At 39.1% G+C, this 25,425-nt stretch overlaps 1 protein-coding gene across 1 annotated transcript in view; it reads left to right on the forward strand.

The window, feature by feature from the left end:
* Nucleotides 1-25,425, forward strand: part of DNAH17 (dynein axonemal heavy chain 17) — a 258,405-nt gene that overhangs the window by 1,028 nt on the left and 231,952 nt on the right. The window contains exons 2-10 of the mRNA XM_036755900.1: nucleotides 445-638; nucleotides 3,014-3,206; nucleotides 4,342-4,441; nucleotides 5,346-5,431; nucleotides 5,698-5,823; nucleotides 7,077-7,229; nucleotides 7,337-7,426; nucleotides 18,877-19,044; nucleotides 19,358-19,474. Of these exons, the coding sequence (XP_036611795.1) occupies nucleotides 445-638; nucleotides 3,014-3,206; nucleotides 4,342-4,441; nucleotides 5,346-5,431; nucleotides 5,698-5,823; nucleotides 7,077-7,229; nucleotides 7,337-7,426; nucleotides 18,877-19,044; nucleotides 19,358-19,474 (1,227 nt within the window). The remainder of the gene's footprint in view (nucleotides 1-444; nucleotides 639-3,013; nucleotides 3,207-4,341; nucleotides 4,442-5,345; nucleotides 5,432-5,697; nucleotides 5,824-7,076; nucleotides 7,230-7,336; nucleotides 7,427-18,876; nucleotides 19,045-19,357; nucleotides 19,475-25,425) is intronic.

Here is a 25,425-nt window from a genome sequence, read left to right on the forward strand (position 1 = left end):
TATCACACCTTATATAATACTCAATCTCCTTGGCATGTTCTCTTTTAAGAGAATGTCAGCTCCTTGAGTGCTGGGAATGTGTCATTTTTTGAATCTTTGTATCTACAATGCCATAGCAAGTGACTTCTGCAGAAGCACTTAATAAAGGTTTCTTGAATTGAGTTTTCACTTTCATATGGTTACTCTTGGGACTAGCCGCTGTGGTTGGGGCAACAGCATCTCTCTGAGCTTACCAACCAATCATCTTCACCGTGGAACCATCCCTGAACTGCCTTCTTCAACGGATGGGAGATATTTTCCCCAGAATCCTGTTTGGTTGAGCATTAGAAATCCTGCTATTTCAACCAACTTATGGATTATGTAGGAAATTTCCTACTCATTCAGCAAAACTTTCCCTGGATTGGTATAGGCAGAAAATGAAACTTTAAAAATGTATCTTCCTAGATTATTTATTCTCTGTTCAACGAAAGTGAAAACCTGAGTGGCTGGCCTCGGGTGGTCTCAGAAGATGTCGTCAGACAAGCTCATAAACTGAAGAATGAAATGTTTGTGATGGGAGGGAAAATCAAAGGCAAAACTCTGCTTCCCATCCCAGAGCACTTGGGGAGTCTGGATGGTACTGTAGAGTCAATGGAAAGGTAAGACCTTTCAAGGTTTAAGGGAACTCCGACTTATCTTAGAGTAAAACGCTAAAGAGAACAATCACATCCCCCAAAGTCATGGGTGAAGCAGTGTGGCCCAGTGGGTAGAGAGCTGGACCTGTAGTCAGGAAGTTCAAATCCCACCTCGGGTGTTCATGAGCTGTGTGACCCTAGGCAAGTTACTTAAGCTGAGCCTCAGTTTCTCAAATCTGTAATCCTCTGACCAATTCTCCCCCAATATATTTGCTTTAAGTTTTGCAGCTTACTAAAGGTAAAAGGGAGAAGGCTGATGCATCCCTGAGCCTGTGGCCAGTCTCAGTTACTGACTCTCTAACAAGATTTAAATTAGTCTCCGTGGTTTAAGGAACACCCTTCCCACCCCATCCCCCCCCAACCCCCAACCTGAGCTTTGCTAAAGTCTACACTAGCATTGTGTAAAACAACACACTACAAAGGGACAGTATGAACTTCATTCCATTTAGCTCAGTGCTGATAAATGTTTAACAACCAGCTGGTTGTTTCTCTGGGAGAAAAAACAACTACGCACAGCATACTTTTAAGTTTAATCTGTATTATTAACATTTTCTCCATCACTTTCTGAAGTCTAGATAATCAATAAAACAATAGATCAAGCCCTGATTTGTAGCATTTGCCAGTTTCCAAGATATAATTCCTCACACTGAAAAATTAAACAATTGGCTTTAAGAGATGGTTCAAGGGTAGCAAGGTGGTACAGTGGATAGACAGCACCTCCTGAAGTCAGGAGGACCTGAGTTCAAATCCGGCCTCAGACAAGTGTCTGAGTCCCTAGTTGTGTGACCCTGTGTGAGTCACTTAACCCTGATTGCCTCAAAAAAAGAAAGGGGAGATGTTCAAAATGGCTCCAGTAAACTCCTATTGTTCCTTCCTTTCCCTTCCCATGATCGAAGAAGCCAAGGAGGCTAACATAATAGACAGACTGTCCATTTGTTGTCTGTCTCACATACTCCACAGGTGCTTTCTTTATGCCTATCTTTCCTAATCTTTCTCAATTCAGTTAAGGAGCCACCTCCTCCGTGAAGCTTTCCTGGATTCTGCCCTCTTCCCACCCACTCCCAGCAAACAATGTTCTTTCCTGAAATTTTCCTGGAGCACTTTGTCTCCAGATCTTTCCTTTGTCCCCATCAACCTTACTTTTTATTGTATTTCTAACTGAATATAAATATATTTAATATTAAACAATAAATGTTTAATATCAAATAACTATAAATATATTTAATATATAACTAATAAATATACAATAATATATAAATATGATATATACATACATATATACATATGTGAGTTTTGGATCTTCCCCAGCAGAATGTAAGCTCTTTGAAGGGAGGCACCCGACACAGCTCCTCCTGGTACATTTTTTAAGGGTGGGGTGTATCAGTAAGGCAATAATAACAATGTAGATGATAATGGTCAAAATGTGTATTTAGTTCTGTATCGCAAAGCATACGAGACTCTCCACATAGAAGGCAGAAGAAGTAAACCATTTATTCAGACACCAGAGAACCACATCCCACAAGCCATTTATCCAGTCAGTCCACTTCACCATAACAGCAAAGAACCCAAAACATTCAATACACAATATCACAACCTGGAGCCTGGCCATCCCAAAACCTCTCTGATCCCCTGCCGTGGTCTTCCCAAAGGCAAACTCATGGTATAGCTAAGTCAGTCTGTTCAGTTCTAACGATCATGAGGGCAGCCATTAGCAGCCATAACATCTCTCTCTCCTCTCTCTCTCTCTCTCTCTCTCTCTCTCTCTCTCTCTCTCTCTCTCTCTCTTCATTTCCTGTGACACAACTTCCTTTTCCTGTCAGGAAGCTCCTCACATCATATGTGTCTTAGGTTTCCTGTGACATAAGCAGGTCACACGGCCTATTAATGGGTGGGAAAAATCTTCAAATCTAAATTGCTGCTATAGGGGGGTGCTGTGATTTCATTAGTATGGTATATTCTTTGTTTGAAAATGCCCCTCTGCTAGTGAAAATCAACAGCAGGGTCTTGGAAAGTTGCTTAAGGGCACTAAGAGGTTGAGTGACTTTCCTGGGGGTCCTAAAAGTGGTATGTATCAGATATAGGAATTGAAATCAGATCTTCCTCCCTCTAAGGTTGGCTCTCATGGTCACCTATAAGCCTAGCACAGAGCAACTGCTTTAAGCATTTTTATTGAATTGACTGGAAGCAGGTGAGGATGTGCCTTTTAGGGAAAAGATGTTTCAACAGTCCCCAAGAAGAGCAAGGCAAACAGAGGAGTAAGTCTCCTCTGAGAAGAGCTGAATATATGTGTTGATTTTATTAGTCAGGTAACTTACAATCTGACTGTCTCTGGCTTTCAGTCTGCCCCCGGCACTGGATAATGCATTGTTACATGCTATTGAAACCATTATCATAGACTGGTCTCACCAGATAAGGGATGTCTTGAGTAAAGATTCAGCCCAACCTCTGCTAGACGGATTGCACCCCCTGCCACGAGTAGAGTTCGAATTTTGGCACGCCAGGCTGATGAATTTGAATTGTATTCACGAGCAGGTAGGGCATGTTATCTTCCTGCCCCAGTGAAATCTTTCATATTTGTTATTGCTAGATTAAAGGGGACTAGTGACTCAGGCTCTATCTTACATGTGTAGGTTGTTCTCCCTTCCCAAGAAGAAAAGCCTTGGGAAACTGATACTAGAGGGTGGGGGCACATACTTCCTTTGTTGAACAGAGCCATAGTTAGCAATTTTCACCCTTTGGCAAATAACACGAAACAAGCCCTCAATTCAGCTGGGGAGAAAGGGTAGTGGCAGAGACCCAAGTCCCTGTAAAGCTGCTGCTAGGTAGTAAACTGCTGGGTGGAAAGGAAGCTGCCATCTTGTTTTAACTAATCATTTTTTAATTTAATTATTCTTGCTAAGCAGGTATTGAGTTCAATAATTTCTATGTTGTTGAAGGACTGAAACTGCTATTAATACTCCATTCTCTGAATACCCCATGCTCTGAAAGCCCCATTTGCCCTACCCCACTTATCTGCTGTCAACCTAAAAGTTGGGTTAAAGGAGGCAAACAAGCTAGGTGATATGTAAATTCATAATGTTTATTTCCTTAAAGCTAGCAAAGGTAGCTTACTTGTACGTACAAGGAGCCAGAGCATAAGTTCTGTCTGAACAAAGGAATGAGAAGGTTTAAATACATTTTTAGTCTCCACTCAGCATGTCTATGTTACTCAATTTTATGATCTCCATGATACAAGAAAAGGACTTTTCTTAATTGAATAGGTTGTAAATACAATAAGATAAGACAGTTGACAAAGTGTCAATTGAAATTGCCAACCCAGGATCTCTGTGTTTAATTTACCATTAAAATGCCATAACATAGTATATGTCCATAAAATGATAAGAAAAACTCACATTATTCAACATAGTGTCCCAGGTTAAGGATCTCATCCTTAATGGCCATAGATAGAGGGAAGAATGTTCTTAAGTCAGCTCCATCTGGGCCTGTTGACATAGAAAGAGGTATTCTCTCAGGTTACTCAGAGAACAAAGAAGTTGTTAGGCCCCAACTTTTCCTCTGGTTGATTAGTTCAGACTCTGGCCCTTATTGAAGTTACTACAATGATATTAAGTGATTATCACTGCTCTGATATTGAAATATTCATGCGCTAATATGATTTCCTTTTCAGCTGAGCAGGCCTAAAGTGAATAAAATAGTGGAAATTTTGAAGGAGGCAAAAAGTTGCTACTGGCCTGCACTTCAGAATGTTTATTCAGATGTTAATGAAGGTAAGCTCATAATTCACTGCACTTCAAGGGTCTATCAAATACATACTCCAACTCAAATTTCAGAATCCTTTCTGAAAGGACTTTAGGACTTTCAGAGCTTGGGGTCACCTTATGATAGAGCTAAAGTTAATTTTTTCACCTTCTTAGAGTGGGGGTGGGGTGGGAGGGGGATTGTTGTGAGCTACGGCCAGAGAGGATTCTGGGAAAGGGCCCAGTCTGATCTTTACCCCTGCAGAAATTGTAATGAGGTGAAAGGTGGGTTCGAGAAAGAGGTGCCACAGAAAAGGGGCTCTGAATGGTGGCAGAGCCCAGCAGAGGTCCTTGAGGCAAGGGTCAGGGTTGGTGGTACCACCGGGAGGAAACACCCCTGGTGTTGCCTTGCTCTGGCCCATGTTGATACCATAGGGAACTGCCCCATTCACCCCATGCTAATTATGGCTCTGCCTCTGGCCAGTAACTAACCACCTGGACCCCTGGGTTTTTCTAAAAATAGCTTCTCCAATTGCTTTCCTTCTGTTTACTCTGTTCTGTGGTAAAGATAGATATTTCTATCTATAGATCCATATCTATATTGGATCGATGGTGATAGATATCTATTTCTGTCTCTATATGTATATATGTTTGACTTCAATTAATGCTTGTTAAATGACTAATAAGGAAACATTTTATATGATTGCACGTGTATAACCTATATCTGATTGCTTACTTTCTCGGGGAGAGGAGAGGAGAGGGAGGGAGGGATAGAATTTGGAACTTGAACTTTGAGAAAAACAAATATTTGAAAACGGTTTTAACATGTAATTGGGGGGAAATTATATTTATGTGTAGGTGTATATATATATGTATATATATATATGTATATATATATATATATTACAAAAAAATTAATGCTTTTTGTATATAGGACTGAAGGAAGCTAAAGATATTGTTCTCTACCTAAAGCCCCTACAGATTTCACTGGAGGAAATGGAACAGAGCGACTATTCTTTGGTATGCTTTGAGGCCAAAAGTCATTTCTCAATAATAAGAAGAATAGATGGCAACACCTGTTTTGTGTGTTCCATGTAGGTCAAAGGTGGGGGGCGGGGTTGTGCATAATGTAGCTCTTCCATACCAGAGGTAAGCATGTTCAATTTAATGAGACACTGGGAATAAATATTACAAAGTCAATAGCTTCCAAGGGAAGAAAACCATTTGTTTGACTATGCATTGTTCCTGATTCCTAAGTGGACTTATGGCACATCATTTCTTTGCAGCTGCCTACCTTTATTTCCAAGGTGTTGTTTACCCTCTGCTATATATGGTCCAACTCAGCATACTATAACACCCCATCAAGGATCATCGTTATTTTGCAGGAGATTTTCAACCAGTTCATTGAAATGGTAATTTACAATTTATAAGTACAGTATTGTTGTAAAGCCCTACTACTTCCTTCCCCTTTTCCTCGAATCATCCTCAGTAATTCAAAAGGATCTTCCTGAAATAGTTTCCTTAGAAGGCCCTGGAGATTTGACCTAGGGCCTAGGTAGGCAATAATCATTTCTCTCCATCTTGGGGAGTATGTCTCTCTGTTTCATGGATGTGCCTCTATCCTACTCTACCCTACCTGCCATTGTTCCCTTTGGAGTGCCTCTTCTATTGTTAACAAAGTACCCTTCATATTAGACCTGTGCCATCCCCCCCATCCAAATTACTTTGCATTTTGTATTTAATTTGCTTTGCTGGTTTCCTCAAATAGAATGAAAATTCATTAAAAACAGGGACTTTTAGATGTTCTTTGTATCCTTAGTGGTGGGCACGATGCCTGGCATGTAGTAAGTGCTTAAAACATCTGTGTTTGTTGAGTTTAGTTAAATGTGGAGGCAACCTTAAAGAAACTGCTTAGTAACCTGAGATCACTAGGATGAGATCAACCTATTCTATGGATATTATCCAACTATAACCTGGACCAGTTTGCTTCTACATTTGAATCCCTCCCCTTTTTAAACTTTCTTTCATTTTATTTTTTATATTCTGAACTTTTGGTTCCCTTTTTTCCTTCCTTGGAATAAAGCCAAACACCTTCCAATGCCTCAAATTTGGCTTGACGGTTCATAAACTTTGGGTATTGTTATAAAATCCAAATCACCAACCCCAGAAATTTATTAACCAAAGATACAGTAGGGGGAGAGTACTACTGAAAGACTCAACAGCCTGTGGGGGGATGCCCTCGGCAGAGATTATACCCATTCCTTACCAATACCTATACGTTGCCGAGGTTGGTAATGGCATGTGATGAAGCGGTGGAGTCCCTCCTTTCAAAATAAGCGGTAAGTGTCTTAACTTGATGATAAGGACCAGAGCCTATATGTAACTTACTGGTTTATTGTTTAACCCCGAATATAATCAATCATTCTAATTTGCCAGAGGAAGCAACTTTAGCAATTTTCTCCAGGGAGGTGAGAGCCCCTCCCCAAGTAATTCCCTCTAATCTGAGGTGCTGGCCAGTCGAATTGCAAAACCTGCTGTTCTAGACAAACAGGGCAGGAGGAGAACAAGAGAATAAGGTAATGTTAAGGTAATAACATTCTAAGTGGCTTGTAAGAATATTGGAATCTGGTTTGGTTTTTTGTTTTGTTGTTTTGTTTTTGTCTAGACACGCAATTTTCTAAGCCCCGAAGAAGTGCTGAAAGGGTTACAAGGGGAAATAGAGGAAGTCTTGATCGGCATCTCACGCTCGGTGAATATTTTACAGGAGATCTACCAGACCTATGATTATTGCTGCACCAACATGGCTCATTTTTTTAAGGTACTTCCCAAGTGGGAGAGCAGGAATGTCAAAGATTACACCGCCACTCACCATTTCAATGTTCAAAGCGTTCAAAGCTGACTCCAACGTTTTCTTCTCTCTCTTAGGATGGCAAAGAACCAGTCCTGTGGGAATTCCCACCCACTCTTGCATTTTCCAGAATGAACTTATTCTTCCACAGAGTCCAGACAATAGAGGTAAAAGTGAAACTTGGGTTATTCTAGCTAAGTCTTCCTTTAGCAACGTTGATTTCTATTTGGGCTTTTCTGCATCCTTGGGGTCTTTGCATCTTTTACAACTCTGTCCCCAATGATCCCATCTTTGGGATTGCCTTAACTTAGGAACTTAGGAGGTCATCAAGAACCACCATTCATTTTACAGTTGAGATCACTGGAGTCTAAATAGGTAAAGTGACTTTCCTAAGGTCGCACAGCTAGTTAGTATGACAATTAGAATCTGAAGACAGGATCCACACTATACTGCCTTCTCACAAGCCTCTTCCTATCTTCTTAGTTCCCAAATCCCCTTATTCTTATTCAAAATTTGCCTGACTGACAATTCATTTTTTCAAAGCTTCTTTGATATTTGATTGACAACATCTTTGAAGCACTTATCATTTCTTCTACATCTCACAGAGTTTTGTTTCTTACCTAGAAAAAGGAAATTCATCTCAAGCATCAGAGGCTACAGAAAACATCAGTCCCCACTGCCAAAACCCAAACAAAACAAACAGAAAGTCTTTGATTTGAGCTGGTAGAAAAGAACAAAAATGATGGTTTCAACTTCCTTCCTACCGCCACCAACCCAGCTAATCTATAGCAGTGGTGGGATTCAGCCTGTTCAGCAACACCTTGGGGTTAGTTCATTAGCATGATGTTTGCTGGTATTCTGCTGGTCTTACTACAGAGATCTGGAGCTTATCTGAGGCTTATAGACCACAGGCAGTGAGTACTTCTGAAAGGCCCTTACATTAAGACTTCCTTGGCTTAGTCTCAGGACCTGGCCTTTCTTAATTTCTGAGAGTTTCCAGTAACTCCTATGCTCCCTTAATTTATGAGACTCGGAACTATTTCAACCTCCTGGAACAGGCATTATAGTATGAAATAAATATTGTTTCTGATTTGTTTATTTTTAAAGACAATATCTCAAAAAGATGGGCAAAGAGAATTCCCCACAAAAAGTTCTTATTTTCTACTCTTTTTCTCGCAAGTGGCCAAATTCAGAATGAAAAGAGGAAATTAACAGCTGCTTGACATGGAGCTTAAAATCCTTACATTTGGGAAACTTAAAATACCTTCTTACTAAAACATTTTCACTTCTAAAATTTGTGGCAGCTACATTAATTGATGTTTATAATTTCCCAGCAGGCACACACAGGACATTTTTCCTCTTCTCCTTAGCAACAATGCTGAGTTTGGGGTGGGAGTGGTGGGGGGGGAAGGAAACCTTTCTCATTCAAGTTGATTAAACCAAAAAGGATTTTACCCAGAGAGGGCTCCCACTTAAGTAAGAGCTTTTTTCAGTCATATACAAACAAAACAGAGATAAAGCCAAACAAACACTGTCACAGTAGCACACACATATTCGGTAAAAAGTACATTGTCACACTAGTTTTGTTAAACTTTTTTTGGTTTGTTTTTATTTTTTTAAATAAATCATTATTTATTTATTTAATATTTTTAGTTTTCAGCATTAATTTTCACAAGAGTTTTAATTACAAATTTTCTCCCCATTTCTACCCTCCTGCCCACTCCAAGATGGCATATATTCTGATTACCCTGTTTCCCAGACAGCCCTCCCTTCTGTCACCCCACTCCCCCCCCCATCCCCTTTTCCCTTACTTTCTTGTAGGGTAAGATAGGTGTTTATGCCCCATTGCCTGTATATCTTATTTCCTAGTTGCAGGCAAAAACTTTTTTTTGGAACATCTTCTTTTAAAACTTTGAGTTCCAAATTCTCTCCCCTCATCCCTCCCCACCCACCCTCCCTAGGAAGACAAGCAATTCAACAAAGATGACACATATATCATTATGCAAAACCCTTCCACAACACTCATGTTCTGAAAGACTATCTATATTTTGCTCCTTCCTATCCTATTCCCTTTTATCCAATTTTCTCCCTTGACCCTGTCCCTTTTCAAAAGTATTTGCTTTTGGTTACCTCCTCCCCCTACCTGTCCTTCCTTCTATCGTGCCCCCTTTTTTATCTCCTTCCTCCTTCTTTACTGTGGGGTAAGATACCCAATCGAGTGTATATGTTATTCCCTTCTCAGGTCAAATCTTATGAGAGTAAGATTCACTCATTCCCCCTCCCCTGCCCCCTCTTCCCTCACAACAGAACTGCTTTTTCTTGCCACTTTTATGAGAGATAATTTACCCCATTCTATCTCTCCCTTTTTCCCTCTCTCAATATATTCCTCTTTCATCCCTTAATTTGATTTTATTTTTTTAGATATCATCCCTTCATATTCAACTCACATTGTGCCTTCTGTCTATATATATATACATATATATACACACACACACACATATATATATATATATGTATGTATGTATCCTGTCAGCTACCCTAATACTAAGGTCTCATGAATTATACACATCATCTTTCCATGTAGGAATGTAAACAAAACAGTTCAACTTTAGTAAGTCCCTTGTGATTTCTCTCGTTTACCTTTTCATGCTTCTCTTGATTCTTGTGTTTGAAAGTCAAATTTTCTATTCAGCTCTGGTCTTTTCACTGAGAAAGCTTGAAAATCCTCTATTTTATTGAAAATCCATATTTTGTCTTGGAGCATGACACTCAGTTTTGCTGGGTGGGTGATTCTTGGATTTGATCCTAGCTCCATTGACTTCTGGAATATCATATTCCAAGCCCTTTGATCCCTTAATGTAGAAGCTGCTAGATCTTCTATTATCCTGATTGTGTTTCCACAATACTCAAATTGTTTCTTTCTGGCTGCTTGAATTATTTTCTCCTTGATCTGGGAGCTTTGGAATTTGGCAACAATATTCCTAGGAGTTTTCTTTTGGGGATCTTTTATGAGAGGTGATCAGTGGATTCTTTCAATTTCTATTTTACCCTTGGGCTCTAGAATATCATGGCAGTTTTCCTTGATAATTTCTTGAAAGATGAAGTCTAGGCTCTTTTTTTGATCATGGCTTTCAGGTAGTCCCATAATTTTTAAATGATCTCTCCTGGATCTATTTTCCAGGTCAGTGGTTTTTCCAACGAGATATTTCACATTGTCTTCCATTTTTTCCTTCCTTTGGTTCTGTTTTATAATATCTTGATTTCTCATCAAGTCACTAGCTTCCACTTGCTCCAATCTAAATTTTAGAGTGGTATTTTCTTCAGTGGTCTTTTGGACCTTCTTTTCCATTTGGCTGATTCTGCTTTTCAAGGCATTCTTCTCCTCATTGGCTTTTTGGAGCTCTTTTGCCATTTGAGTTAGTCTATTTTTTAAGGTGTTGTTTTCTTCAGTATTTTTTGGGTCTCCTTTAGCAAGTCATTGACTTATTTTTCATGGTTTTCTCGCATCACTCTCATTTCTCTTCCCAATTTTTCCTCTACTTCTCTTACTTGCTTTTCCAGATCCTTTTTGAGCTCTTCCATGGCCTGAGACCAGTTCATGTTTTTCTTGGAGGCTTTTGATGTAGGCTCTTTGACTTTGTCGACTTCTTCTGGCTGTATGTTTTGGTCTTCTTTGTCACCAAAGAAGGATTCCAAAGTCTGAGTCTGAATCTGAGTACATTTTCACTGCCTGGCCATGTTCCCAGCCAACTACTTGACCCTTGAGTTTTTCGTTGCGGTATGACTGCTTGTAGGGAGTACTTTGTCCCAAGCTTGAGGGGATGTGCTGTTGTCTTCAGAGCTATTTCTATACAGCAAGCTCTGCCACACCAGTGTTCCTCCTCCCCCAAGAACTGCCAACCTGGATCTGACTCAGATCTTCAGCAGGCTCTGCACTCCCGCTCTGATCTGCCACTCAATTCCTCCCACCAGGTGGGCCTGGGGCCTGAAGCAACTGCAGCTGTAGTTCTGTAGCTACACCACTTCCACTGCCCCCGGTGTGGTGGCCTACCAATTCCTTTCACTCTGTCCCCTGCAGCTTTTCCCACTAATCTTCTCTGTTGTCTTTGGTGTTTGTGGGTTGAGAAGTCTGGTAACTGCCACAGCTCGTTGATTCAGGGCACTAGGGGCTGTTCTGCCTGGCTCCCCATGTGGTTGGTCCGGGTGCAGCCCATGCTGGGCTCTGCTCTGCTCCCAGCTCCATGCGCGATAAACCTTACCCAGCAACCATCCAGGCTGTCCTGGGCTGGAGCCCTGGTACCCTTGGCTATTTCAAGGGTTCTGCAGTTCTAGAATTTGTTTAGGGCCATTTTTTATTGGTGTTTGGAGGGTCCTGGAGGAGAGCCCTAGGCAAGTGCCTGCTTTCCAGCTGTCATCTTGGCTCTGCCCCGCCCCCCCCGCCATTGTTAAACTTTCAATGTGAGTATTTACAGTTTGGAAATTGTCAAATGCTACAAATTGGGGCTTGATTTAGTATTTTCTTGATTGTCTAGACTTAAGAAAGTGATGAAGAAAATGTTGATAATGCAGATCAAACTTAAAACTGTATCTGAGTACTTTTTTGTGGAGAGCTGGTTGTTAAATATTACCAGCACTTCCTTACCCCTACCAGGACTAAGCTATTACTATATTCCCCAAGGTACTATACTTATTAAAAACCAATAGCCATATGTGGGCTGGGCCATGATGGTGGAGTACAGGCTGGGACCCAGCTGAATTCTCCCAAAATTCCCCTCCAGACTTTAAAATAACACCTCAAATCAAATTTTGGTGTTGCAGAGCCAACAAAAGGTCAGAGGGAGACATTTTTCCTGCCTAAGACAACTTAGGTCCATGAGCAAGGTCTGCAACACCCAGGGTAGGCTCAGGCCAGGACCAGAGCAGAAGTATGTATGGTGGGCCTTGGAGGCAGCTGCAGCAGTAGTAGCAGAAACAACTTCAGGAGCCCAGAGATGATGGGGGTAGGGGGGTCAGACAACGGGTCAAAAAGAGATAACAGAGTCCTTTGCTGGCACTGGGTGCAACTGGTGCTGACTGCTAACCTTATTGCCCATATATAATTCTGGATCACAGTTCTAGGGCCAAATGGAGCACTAACTCATGTGGCTACAGGAGAACAGGGGACCTGGTCACAGTGCCAGTGCCAAAAGGAGCACTAGTACTTGCAGCTACAGGGAAGCAAGGGCCCTTCCTGGATAAAGATTAGAGCACAGACCAGGAAAGCAGTGACCACACCTTTCCCTATATCACACCATCTTGGAAGCACCAAAACTCACAGACCCCCAGAAATATCTCTGAAAACAGCAGCACAAAAAAGTCTAAAGCTTAAGATAGTGCCTCCCCACCCCCAGGTGAACAGAGCCCAACTTTAAAAATAAAGTTCAAAATGAAGACATAGGTTGGAAAAATGAGCAAACAACAAAAAAAGAATTTGACCATAAAAAGCTAGTACAGTGGCAGGGAAGACCAAGACGTAAACTCAGAAGAAGGCAACAATGTGAAAACAGCTATCAAGAAAGCCTCAAAGAAAAATGCTAATTGGATGCAAACCCAACGAGAATTCTTGGAAGAATTACAGAGATAAGAATGGTAGAGGAAAAATTGGGAAACGGTGTTAACAGCTTGGTAAAAGAGGCACAAACATATGTTGAAGAAATAACACTTTAAACAGCAGATTTGACCTAATGGTAAAAGAGCTGCAAAAAAAAAAAATCATTACAGAAAAGAACTCCTTTAAAAGCAGAATAGACCAAATGGAAAAATCTCACTGAAGAAAATAATTCCTTAAAAATTAGAATTGGGCAAGTGGAAGCTAATGAATCAATGAGACTTCAAGAGACAATAAAACAAAGTTTTAAGAATGAATAAATCAAAGAAAATGTGAAGCACTGAAAAAACAACCAAACTGGAAAACAGATTGAGGAGAGATAATTTAAGAATCATTGAACAACCCAAAAGCCATGATCAAAAAAAATACTTAGACATCATATTTCAAGAAATTATCAAGGAAAACTGCCATGATGAAAGCCCCCAGGAATATTATAGTCAAATCCCAGAGCTCCCAAATCAAGGAGAAAATGTGATAAGCAGCTAGGAAGAAACAATTAAAATGTCAAGGAGCCACATTGGGATCATACAAGATTCAGTGTTTTCCACATTAAAGGAGGGGAAGGCTTGGAATATGATATTCCAGAAAGCAAAGTAATAAGATTATAACCAAGAATAACCTCCCCAGAAAAACTAAGTGTAATCCCTCAGGGGAAAAAATGGATATTTAATAAAATAGAGTACTTCCTCCCATTCCTGATGAAAAGAATAGAGTTGAATAGAAAATTTTACATTCAAACATAAGACTTAAGAGAAGCATAAAAAGGTAAATAAGAAAGAGCAATCATAAGGGGACTCAATAAAGTTAAACTGTTTGTATTCCTATGTGGGAAGGTGATACATGTAACTCCTAAACATTTTATAATTATTAGGGCAGTTCGAAGGTGTTACATTGAGAGGTTGTATTGGCAATAAGGTGGAATTATTTTACTTTTTTCTCCTTTAGAAATGCTAAAGTAATCATATGCCTTTGATTAAGCCTTATTAGGTGCAAAGCCCCACACCCACACCCTTTTGCTGATTAAGTGTGAATCCTTCGGGCCCTGACGTGGGTATATAAGATCCAAGGTTGGCCTTTAACTTTTGGGGCTCTCAGTCACTGGAGGAGTGACGTGGGACTCTGGGCAGCCATTTTAAGAGCCCCCTGGCTTGTAAACCCAGATGTTGATGCTTTCCTGGTAACTATAAATTGTGATTTGGTCTGTTTATATTGTATATGTTTGTAATTTGTTTGTATTTGCTCTGAAATTCAGGTTGCTGGCTTTTCCTCCTGAACTAAGTGAATGATATTTATATGTTGGATTGAAATAAAATTGTCAACCCCTTAATGTTACTTTCCTTAGTAAAGCAGATCAAAGAACTGATGTTAGCAGCCTTCTGTGTGCTGGTTGTTGGTTTTATACAGCCACAGTAGCTGCTAATAAGATTGTTGCTACAGAGGGCATAGATGTGAGTTGGTTGTATTGTGATGATCTCCCCACTACAAAAATTGAGGAGTGAGAGAGATGCACTGGGAGAAATGGGAAGGGAGAGGCATAATGGGGAAAATTTTCTCACATGAAAGACGCATTCAAGGAAGAACTTTTATAGTGGAGGGAAAATGGGTGGTGGTGGCAGGCAATGCTTGAACCTCACTCTCATAGGAATTGATTCAAAGAAGAAAGAATACACATACATACACGCACAACCACAACTAGTTGGCTATAGAAATCTTTCTTAACCAATATGGAAATAGAAGGAGAAGGAACTAATAAACATTAGGGAGGGTAATAAAAGGGAGGGTGAATTAAGGGAGTCAGAAGCAAAAGACTTCTCAGGAGGGATAAGATAAAAAGAGTCAAGGATGAACAGAAGAAAACAGAGGATGGAGGGAAAAATGCAGTTAGTAAACATAACTGTAACTGGGAAAAGCTAACCCACGAAATGGAAGCAACAGAATGGATTACAAACCAGAATCCAACAATATGTTGTGTACAAGAGACACACTTGAAACAAAGATATACACAGGCTGAAGCAGTATCTATTATACTTCAGCCAATGTAAAAAAGGCAGGGGTAGCAAGCCTGACCTCAGACTAAGCAAAAGCAAAAATAAATCTAATTAAAAGAGATAACCAGGGAAACTACATTTTGGTAAAAGGTACCATAGACAATGAAGTAATATAAAAAAATGTTACAGCAAGTTTGTTTGAGAAAGGCCTCATTTCTCTAATATGTGGGGAACTAAGTCAAATTTATACAAATAAGAGCCATTCTCCAACTGAAAAATGTTCAAAGGATATGAACAGGCAGTTTTCAGAAGAAGAAATCAAAGCTATCTATAATCATATGAAAAAATACTTTAAATCACTATTGATTAGAGTACAGTAAATTAAACCATTTCTGAGGTATCACCTCACATCTATTAAAAATGACAAATGCTGAAGAGGAAAAGGGAAAATAGGTACATTAATGAACTGCTGGTAGAGTAGTGAACTGGTCCAGCCATTCTGGAGAACAATTTGGAACTATGCCCAAAGGGTTATAAAACTATGCATATCCTTTGATGCAGCAATACCATTACTAGGTCTGTACCCCAAAGAGATCAAAGAGAAAGGAGAAGGACCTATATGTACAAAATTATTTATAGCAGCTGTTTTTGCAATGTCAAAGAATTGGGGAATGCCCGAACAAGTTGTGGTATATGATTGTTATGGAATACTGTTATGTTATAACAAATGTGGAATGATGGAATACTAATGTGTTTTAATAAATGACAAACAGAATGCTTTTAGAAAATCTGGAAAGACTTATATGAACTGATACAAAATGAAGTGAGCAGAATCAGAAGAACATCGTGCACAGTAACAGCAGTATTGTGTGATGATCAGCTGTTAAAGATTTACCTATTCTCAGTAATACAATGATCCAAAGTAATCTTGAAGGATTTATCATGAAAAATATCATCCATCTCCAGAGAAAGAAGTGATGGAGTCTAAATGCAGATCAAAGCATATCTTTAAAAAAAAACTTTCTTTACTTTTTTATGTTTCACAACATGGTTAAATATGGAAATAAATTTTGCATGACTGCACATGTAAAATTTACATCAAATTGCTTGCCTTCTCAAGATGGGGGAGGACAGGGAGGAAAAGAATTTGGTACTCAAAAATTTAGAAAATGACTGTTAATTGGTTTTGGTTTAAGGAGAGAATAACATACACATTCAATTGGGTATCTTACCCTACAGGAAAGTAGAGGGGAAGGGGATAAGAGGGGAGGATGATAGAAGGGAGGGCAGATTGGGGGAGGAGGTAGTCAAAAGCAAACACTTTTGAAAAGGGACAGGGTCAAAGGAGAAAATTGAATAAAGGGGAACAGGATAGGATGGAGGAAAACATAGTCTTTCACAACATGACTATTATGGAAGTGTTTTGCATAATGATACATGTATAACCTATATTGAATTGCTTGCCTTCTCAAGGAGGGTGGATGGGGAGGGAAGAAAGGAGTGAATTAGGAACTCAAAGTTCTAAAAACAGATGTTAAAAAATTGGTTTTTAAGAAAAAATAAAAAAAAAACAAAAAAAACTTGGTTTTTTACAGGCAACTGAGAAATAAAATATACAGGCAATGGGGTATAGAAATCTATCTGGCCATACAAGAAAGTAAGAGGAAGGGGGATGGGGGGGAGTAGGGTGATAGAAGAGAGGGCAGACTGGGGCAATCAGAATACATGCCATCTTGGGGTAGAGGAGGGTAGAGCTGGGGAGAAAATTTGTAACTCAAAATCTTGTAGTATTGTGGAAATGAATATTGAAAACAAAAAATAAATTTAAAAAAGAAAAGAAAACTAAAAAAAAGAAAATGATTGTTAAAAATTGTTTTTACATGTAATTGGAAAAAATAAAATGTAATTTTTTTTTAAATAAGGGGACTTGGAAAAAAAAAAAGAAAAGAAAAAATGCTATCCACTTCCAGAGAGAGACCTGATAAAGTTTGAGTGCAAGTCGAAGTGTAATTTTCTTGAGTTCTTGGTGGTTTTTTTGTGGTATGAGTAATATGAAAGTATGTTTTCATGATTTCACATGTACAATTGATATCATACTATTTGCCTTCTTGGTTGGTATGGGAGGGTGGGAAGGAGGTAGTACTCAAAATTTTAAAAATGAAAGAATGTTAAAATTAAGTAAATAACTTTTTTAAAAGACTAGCAAAAAAATTAGGTGTAACATTCCTGAAATTCATGCAATCAAAAATTTCCTTAAGCACCCAGGGTCAAGTTCCCAAGCCCACATTATTTTTTTAAAAAATTCCGTTAAACTACCAAGTTTGCTATTATTTTGTTGTTCATTTCAGCTGTGTGTGACTCTTCATGACCCCATTCGAGTGGTTTGCCATTTCCTTCTTTAGCTCGTTTTACAGATGAGGAATTTGAGGTAAACAGAGTTCAGTGACTTGCCCAGGGTCCTAAAGCTTGGAAGTGTCAGAGGCTGGATTTGAACTCAAGAGGATGAGTCTTCCTGACTCCAGGCCTGGGTGCTCCATCCACTGCACCACCTACTAGGGAAATCTGAGAACAATGTATCTTTACTTTTGGATTGTTGTTTCTGTTCTGGAGTCCCTTCTGAAGTCTAATACATTTCTAACTTTTATTGGCTGTCACTGACCACTTTGATTCTCTGTAGGTTTTCTCTTGGGAGCTTAGCTGATTTGTAAAACTGAACTTGCCTTAGGCCAACCTCCTTATTTTACAGTTGAGAAAACTGAGTCCCAGAGAGAAGTAACTTATCCAACGTCACATAGTCTAGTAAGTAAGAAGTGGATCTGGTATGTGAACGCAGGTCCTCTGATGCCAAATCCAAGGCTCCTCCCACTACACTGGTGTCTGTTTAGAATAATCTTCAGCTCCAGCTTCTAGGATGGTTATAGTTAGTCCTAAATCTGCCAGTCGGTACCTTGAACTGGCCATCCTTTTATCCTTTTTTTGTTTCCCTTTTTTTTTGAGGGTGGAAGGCAGGACAATTGAGGTTAAGTGACTTGCCCAAGGTCACACAGCTAGTAAGTGTGTCAAGTGTCTGAGGCTGGATTTGAATTCAGGTCCTCCTGACTCCAGGGCTGGTGCCCTGCTCACTGAGCCACCTAGCTGCCCCACCATTCTTTAATCCACTAGCCTAAAAACATGATTACTTCCTTTATTTGAGTACAAATCCTTGATAGACAAGTCTCAGCTGTGTCTAGAGTATTTTCTGCATGGTATCTAGCACATTATATCTGTTTCATATACAGAAAACCAATAATTTGTACTGGTTTGGGGGGTGGGGAAGGTGGATGGGACAACTTACTGCTTCTTACTGGAGAAATCATAAATATTTTGATGGTTGGAAGGAGGAGTGTGCTGGCAAATGTTTAACAACCTTCTCTCCAAAAATGAACTTATGACATACTTTTAAGTTTAAATCTGCATTATTAATATTTTTACATCACAGTCTTAAGTCTAGACAATAGGTATAAATGCTTATGCTGAAAATTTAATAATGAGTTTTCGTGAGCTTGTTTGAGCACATGTCTGACTGGAAGGGACCTCAGAGATCATTGAGCCAGTGGTTCTTAACCAAATGAAGTTCAGTTATCAAAAATTTCTTAAAATCAAGTTCACACAAATGACTTGTGATGAAAATGCTATCCATCTCTAGGAGAACCAATGAACTCAGAGTGCAAATTGAAGCATATTTTTTTCTTTTTCTACCTCCCTCCACCCCCGAATATGGCTAATCCAGATCCTTTCTGTCAACGTTCATGAAAATTCTCCAAAATAATCATTCCTAGGAGACCAATCTGATTATCTTTGTGTCCATGGGCTATTTTCTTTGATGATTTCCCTTTCCTGTTTTCTTTCTTTTTTTTGTTAGCAATGCTGCTATAGTGGTAATTATATCCTGGCATTTGATAATGTCAGTGAATCAACTGGTTTTATTGTTGTTTTCTATTAGGAACTATATAAAACAGCCATTGAATTCCTGAAGCTAGAGAAAATCGAGCTCGGAGGAGTAAGAGGAAACATCCTCGGACACTTGGTGACACAAATTTATGAGGAGGTCTTTGAGCTGGTGAGAGTTTTTGCAGAATGTAAATATGATCCCTTGGATCCTGAAGACTCGGTAAGCAACTCGTCTTAAGTACCTCGAGACTTTAGGTTTGGTTTTGCTAGATAAAAAATGGTTTTCATTAAACGTACCCAAGTAGTTGAGGAGACCCAAGGATGTAGTGGGCATGAAAAGTTTCCTATCCCTTACTTAATGATGCCAGATCAGACCTTCATAAAGGGTGGTCACCATGACAACCAACACATCTAATTTAGACCCACACTCTCAGACTCTAACTCATATGTTTGCTTTAAATGAGATTCTGTAGCTAGCAATTATCACTTTGCAAGCTGATTGCTTCCTTTTGGTTTTTTTTTTTAATCAACAGAGTTTTGATGAGGATTATGCTGATTTTGTGAACAAGATTCAAGATTTGGATAGAAGACTGGCAACCATATTTTGTCAGGGATTCCAAGATTGTAATTCCATTGAATCTTGTAGTAAGGTATGGCTTCCTGGGGGCTGTCTTGGAGCTATAGTATTGGATAATTGTAGAACTAGGGGAGTCAGAATGTCGTAGCTGGAAGGGATAGATTTTAGAAAACATCCTAGTGGGACCTTTGCTTCACTCCTTACCTCAGAGGGGCTGTTGTAAGGAAAGCACTTTTTGTAAATCTTAAAATACTATAGAAAAGTGACTTCATTTTTCTGTAGTCCAATCCCTTCATTTTTGAAACGGGGAAGCTGAGACCCCAGGGATCTTACAGTAACTTTCCCAAGGAAATTTCAATGTGGAAACTCCATTGCCTAAGGATAAGAAATTAAATGACTTGTCCAGGGTCATACAATTAATGATAATCCTAGATTTTCCTGATTCTAAGTCTGCCAGCCTATTCAGATCATCATTTTCTCTCTTTCTCATAGTTCATCCAGCCAGTTACTAATGATTAGGTTGTCACTTGCAGTTCTTATTTCTCCATTTAGAAGAAAATATTATGAGAAAGAGATGACAGTTGTTTTATATTTGCCCACTAAAGAAACAACCACACATTTAAGCTGATAGTTCAATTTCACCATTGTTCAGGTGGTGGGGGCGGGGGAAGGTTTGAGGGGAGTTGTATAGTGGAAAAACTGCCAGAAATTCAGATACCATGCTGATCTGTATATTTGTAACACTTTGGATCATAGAATCATAGATTTAGAGCTGGATATAGATCTCCTATTCTACAGGCTGGCAAACTTTTTTGCAAAGGGCCAGACAGTAAATATCTTAGGTGTTGTAGGCCAAAAGGCAAAAACAAGGATATTATGTAGGTACTTATATAATAGAGAAAGCAAATTTCTACCAGCTTTTTATTGGTGGAATTCAAAACATAATAATAATGTGCGTTTTTGATAATAAAGGTCTACTGATGAGTCAAATGGAATTTTTGGGGAGGAGGAATTACATTTCCTTTATTTTATTTATTCACTTACTTTTCTTTGGTAGTATTTTATCTTTTCCTTAATGACATGTAGTCAAGACAATTTTTAGCATTAATTTTTATAAGAATTTGAGTTCAAAATTTTTCTCCCTCCCCTCTTCCTAAAATGGTAGGCAATTTGATATAGGTTATATGTATGCTATCATGTAAAACATGTTTCCATATTAGTCACAGTTGTGAAAGACGAAACAGATCAAAAGGGGAAAAAAACCATGAAAAAAGAAGAAAGTTAAGTGAAAAAAGTATGCTTCAATCTGCATTCAGAGTCCATCAGTTCTTTCTCTTCTTGAGCCCCTTGTACTTGTCTTGGATCATTGTATTGCTGTGAAGAGTTGAGTCATTCATAGTTATCATTGCACAATGTTGCTGATATTGTGTACAATGTTTTCCTGGTTCTGCTCACTTCACTCAGCATCAGTTCGTGTAAGTCTTTCTAGGTTTTTCTGAAATCTGCCTGCTCTTCATTTCTTATAGAGCAATAGTATTCCATTATATTTATATACCACAGCTTGTTCAGCCATTCCCCAATTGATGGGCATCCCCTCAATTTCCAGCATTTTGCCACCATGAAAAGGGTTAATATAAATATTTTTGCATATGAAGGTCCTTTTCCCTTTTTTATGATCTCTTTGGGATACAGACCATTTCCTTTAATGGGTTTCAGAGTTAGTGTACAGGCTCCCTCAATGTGTCTTGCTCAGAGACTATAAACTTCAGGCTGTTTATCACAGCCTCCTCTCTTCTGCCTCCCTCCTATGACTCCCATTCTCTGAGTACCTGTGGGTTTCTAGCCATCTTCTGTGAAACAGCTCAGCTCCCACACAACCTTTCACATTATGAGTTTTGCTAATCTTTTCAAGAGCTTTTAGTTTTGTTTATCAGTTCTGTAATCATTTTGGTTCCTCCAACACTGACTATTCTTGTCCTTGGTCATCTTTGCTTACTTGCTGGATGTGAGATAAAAGCCTCAGCATCATTTTGATGAAATCCACTCTTAATAAAGTGCTTTAAAAGTACTATCTTTCCACATTGTCAGAAAGGAGGAACAGGACTCAGATAAGTAAATAGTTTGTTTGGACAAGCTCATATCCAAATGTATAAACTTATAAAAATCCATGTAGACTTCTAGTCATAATTAATCTGGAAATTTAATGTTCACTCTTAATTTTCTAATTACCATATTCATAAGATCACTGTTTAATATATAGGAACATTTATGTTTTCCATTTATTTTCAAATGTAGAATTAATGAAGACATTTCTGCAACCTAGAGTGCTTTTCTTGTGGTTCATTAGCTACAAAAATCCTAATAGGTCTTTGTTGAAGAATCATAAACTGAAGGCACCAATTTGGTGTCTTGGTTAATGCCTGCTACACACTCAACTGCACTTTACAATTTTCTATTTCTTCCTTACACTTAGTATGGTTTTCTCCAAGTGAAACATCTGAAATACCTATACATTCTTATTATCTTCCCAGCTGCTCTGTGCTAAATCAAATATCCCTTCAACTAATTTTCTCAGTTTCTGACTTTGATTTTCTTGTAACCTGGACTCTCTCCATTGCAAGTTACTTCAGTTCTATTTGTTAGTACAATATAAAATACCAAATTAATATTTAATATTTCATTTTCTTCTTGCTATGCTGCTTTTAATTTCTTAGCTTCCCAAATTATGTTTCATATGTGTTGTTAGTTCTAATTTCTCCTTTTCCCATTATTTCTGTTTCTCCTGCAGATTGGTATACTTTTTGTGTTTTGAATTGATAATTTATTGTCTGGTTTTTTAAATATCTAAACAGGTAACTCATGATGTTTGGGCTGTACCAGCTTCCTTTAACTCAGTGTGTTTATTTTAATTTTTTCAAAATTTCTCAAATAAATTGCATAACTTTGTTACTGGAATGAATGAAAATTCCAAATCTCCAAGTGCAGCTTTTCCCCTCTAATTCTATGCAGATGTATGTGTGTGTGTATTCCATTTATGAGACAAATGAATTTAGTAAAATCATTTATGAAAATAGGATCCTCTGGAGAAATGAAATTTCTAAAGCATTGCTTTTCTTCTTCCTTTTTTTCCTCATTTATCCAGCATTTAGTTTTTCCCCCTCACCCCCTCCCTCCATTGGAAAAATAAAAAGCACCTTTGTAACAAATAAGGATACTCAAGTAAAACAAGTTCCCATATTGTCCCTGTCCAGAACTGCGTCTTTCATTCTGCATATTAGTCCATCACCTCTTTAGAAGGTGGGTAGTGGTCTTTTCAAAAAGGAGAGAAAGGGGGACAGAGCCAAGATGGCAGCTGGAAATCAGGGGCTTGTTTACGCTCTCCCCCAGATTCCTCCAAACACCTGTAAAAATGACTCTGAACAAATTCTAGAGCTGTAGAATCCATGAAATAGCAGAGGGAAACAGGTCTCCAGCCCAGGAGAGCCTGGACGGTCACCGGGAAGGGTCTATCACATGGTGCTGGGAGCACAGCACAGCCCAGTGTGGGCCATGCCAGGACAGACACGTCAGCCATCCTGAACAGGCCTTGGGGCCATTAATCAGTGAGCTGTGGAAGTTACCAGACTTCTCAACCCACAAATGCCAAAGAGCAGGTTAGAGGGAAACTGCAGAATTGAGTTCAGAATGGTCCAATCACCAGCCCTGGCAGTGGTGGAGGTGGTGCAGTGGTGGAAATGGCAGCAGCAGGAAAGTCCTGAGGCTGCTTCCAGAGCTACAGCATCAGCTGTTTCCCAAGTCCCTGGCTCACACAGTGGGAGGAATCCAGCAGCGGATCAGAGTGGGAGTACAAGGAGCACTTTGTGGGGACAAAGGCAGTTTCTCTTGCTGTGCCCCGCTTGGATCTATATTGCAGTCCTGGTTGGTAGTTCTTGGGGGAGGAGGAGCACTGCAGTGACCGTGCCTGGGGTGATAGTGGAGTAGAAGTAGCTCTGAAAACAGCAGTGCTTGGACCTGAAAGCTTGGGACAAAGTACTCTCTATTCTACAAGCAGTCATATCCTGACAAAAAGCTCAAGGGTCAAGTAGTTGGCTGGGAACATGAATAAGCAGTGAAAACAAACTCAGACTCAAACTCAAACTCTAGATTCCTTTTTTGGTGACAAAGAAGATCTAAACATACAGCCAGAAGATGTCAACAAAGTCAAAGAGCCTACATCAAAAGCCTCCAAGAAAAATATGAATTGGGCTCAGGACATGGAAGAGCTCAAAAAGGATTTGGAAAAGCAAGTAAGAGAAGTAGAGGAAAAATTGGGAAGAGAAATAAGGGTGATGCAAGAAAACCATGAAAAACAAGTCAATGACTTGCTAAAGGAGACCCAAAAAAATACTGAAGAAAACAACACCTTAAAAAATAGACTAACTCAAACGTCAGAAGAGCTCCAAAAAACCAATGAGGAGAAGAATGCCTTGAAAGGCAGAATTAGATAAATGGAAAAGGAGGTCCAAAAGACCACTGAAGAAAATACTACCTTAAAAATTAGATTGAAGCAAGTGGAAGCTAGTGACTTGATGAGAAATCAAGATATTTTAAAATAGAACCAAAGGAATGAAAAAATGGAAGACAATGTGAAATATCTCATTGGAAAAACCACTGACCTGGAAAATAGATCCAGGAGAGACAATTTAAAAATTATTGGACTACCTGAAAGCCATTATCAAAAAAAGAGCCTAGATATCATCTTTCAAGAAATTATCAAGGAGAACTGCCCTGATATTCTAGAGCCAGAGGGTAAAATAGAAATTGAAAGAATCCACTGATTGTCTCCTGAAAAAGATCCGAAAAAAGAAGACTCCTAGGAACATTGTTGACAAATTCCAGAGCTCCCAGATCAAGGAGAAAATACTGCAGGCAGCCAGAAAGAAACAATTTGAATATTGTGGAAATGCAATCAGAATAATACAAGATCTAGCAGCTTCTACATTAAGGGATGTAAGGGCTTAGAATATGATATTCCAGAGGTCAATGGAGCTAGGATTAAAACCAAGAATCACCTACCCAGCAAAACTGAGTATCATGCTCCAAGGCAAAATACGTACTTTCAATAAAATAGAGGACTTTCAAGCTTTCTCAATGAAAAGACCAGAGCTGAATAGAAAATTTGTCTTTCAAATACAAGAATCAAGAGAAGCATGAAAAGGTAAACAAGAAAGAGAATTCATAAGAGACTTACTAAAGTTGAACTGTTATGTTTACACTCCTACATGGAAAGATGTTCTGTGTAATTCATGAGACCTTTCTCAGTATTAGGGGAGTTGAAGGGAATATAGACAGAGGGCACAGGATGAGTTGAATATGAAGGGATGATATCTAAAAAAATGAAATCAAATTAAGGGATGAGAGAGGAGCATATTGAGAGGAGAAAGGGAGATATAGAATGGGATAAATCATCTCACATAAAAGTGGCAAGAAAAAGCAGTTCTGTTGGGAGGGAAGAGGGGGCAGATGAGGGGGAATGAGTGAATTTACTTTCATCGGATTCAACTTGAGGAGGGAATAACATACACACGCAATTGGGTATCTTACTCCACAGGAAAGTAAAGGGAAGGGGATTAAAAAACGGGGGGGATGATAGAAGGGAGGTCAGATAGGGGAGGAGTTAATCAAAAGCAAACACTTTCGAAAAGGGATAGGGTCAAGGGAGAAAATTGAATAAAAGGGGACAGGATAGGATGGAAGGAAACTAGTTAGTCTTTCACAACAGGAGCATTGTTGTGCTTTACATAATGACACATGTGTGATCTTTGTTGAATTGCTTGCCTTCCTAGGGAGGGTGGGTGGGAAGGGAAGAGGGGAGAGAATTTGGAACTCAAAGTTTTAAAAGCAGATGCTTAAAAAAAAAGAAGGTAGGTAGCATTCTTTATCATCAGCTCTGTGGAATTATTGGTCATTTCATTGATCAGGTCCTTAGCTTATTTATTATTTTCATGAGGTTTGTCTAGTTCTGAAAAGTATATATTGAGTTTC

The sequence above is a fragment of the Trichosurus vulpecula genome, chromosome 4 (genome assembly GCF_011100635.1).
Source record: "Trichosurus vulpecula isolate mTriVul1 chromosome 4, mTriVul1.pri, whole genome shotgun sequence".
In the NCBI taxonomy this organism is placed as follows: Eukaryota; Metazoa; Chordata; class Mammalia; order Diprotodontia; family Phalangeridae; genus Trichosurus; species Trichosurus vulpecula.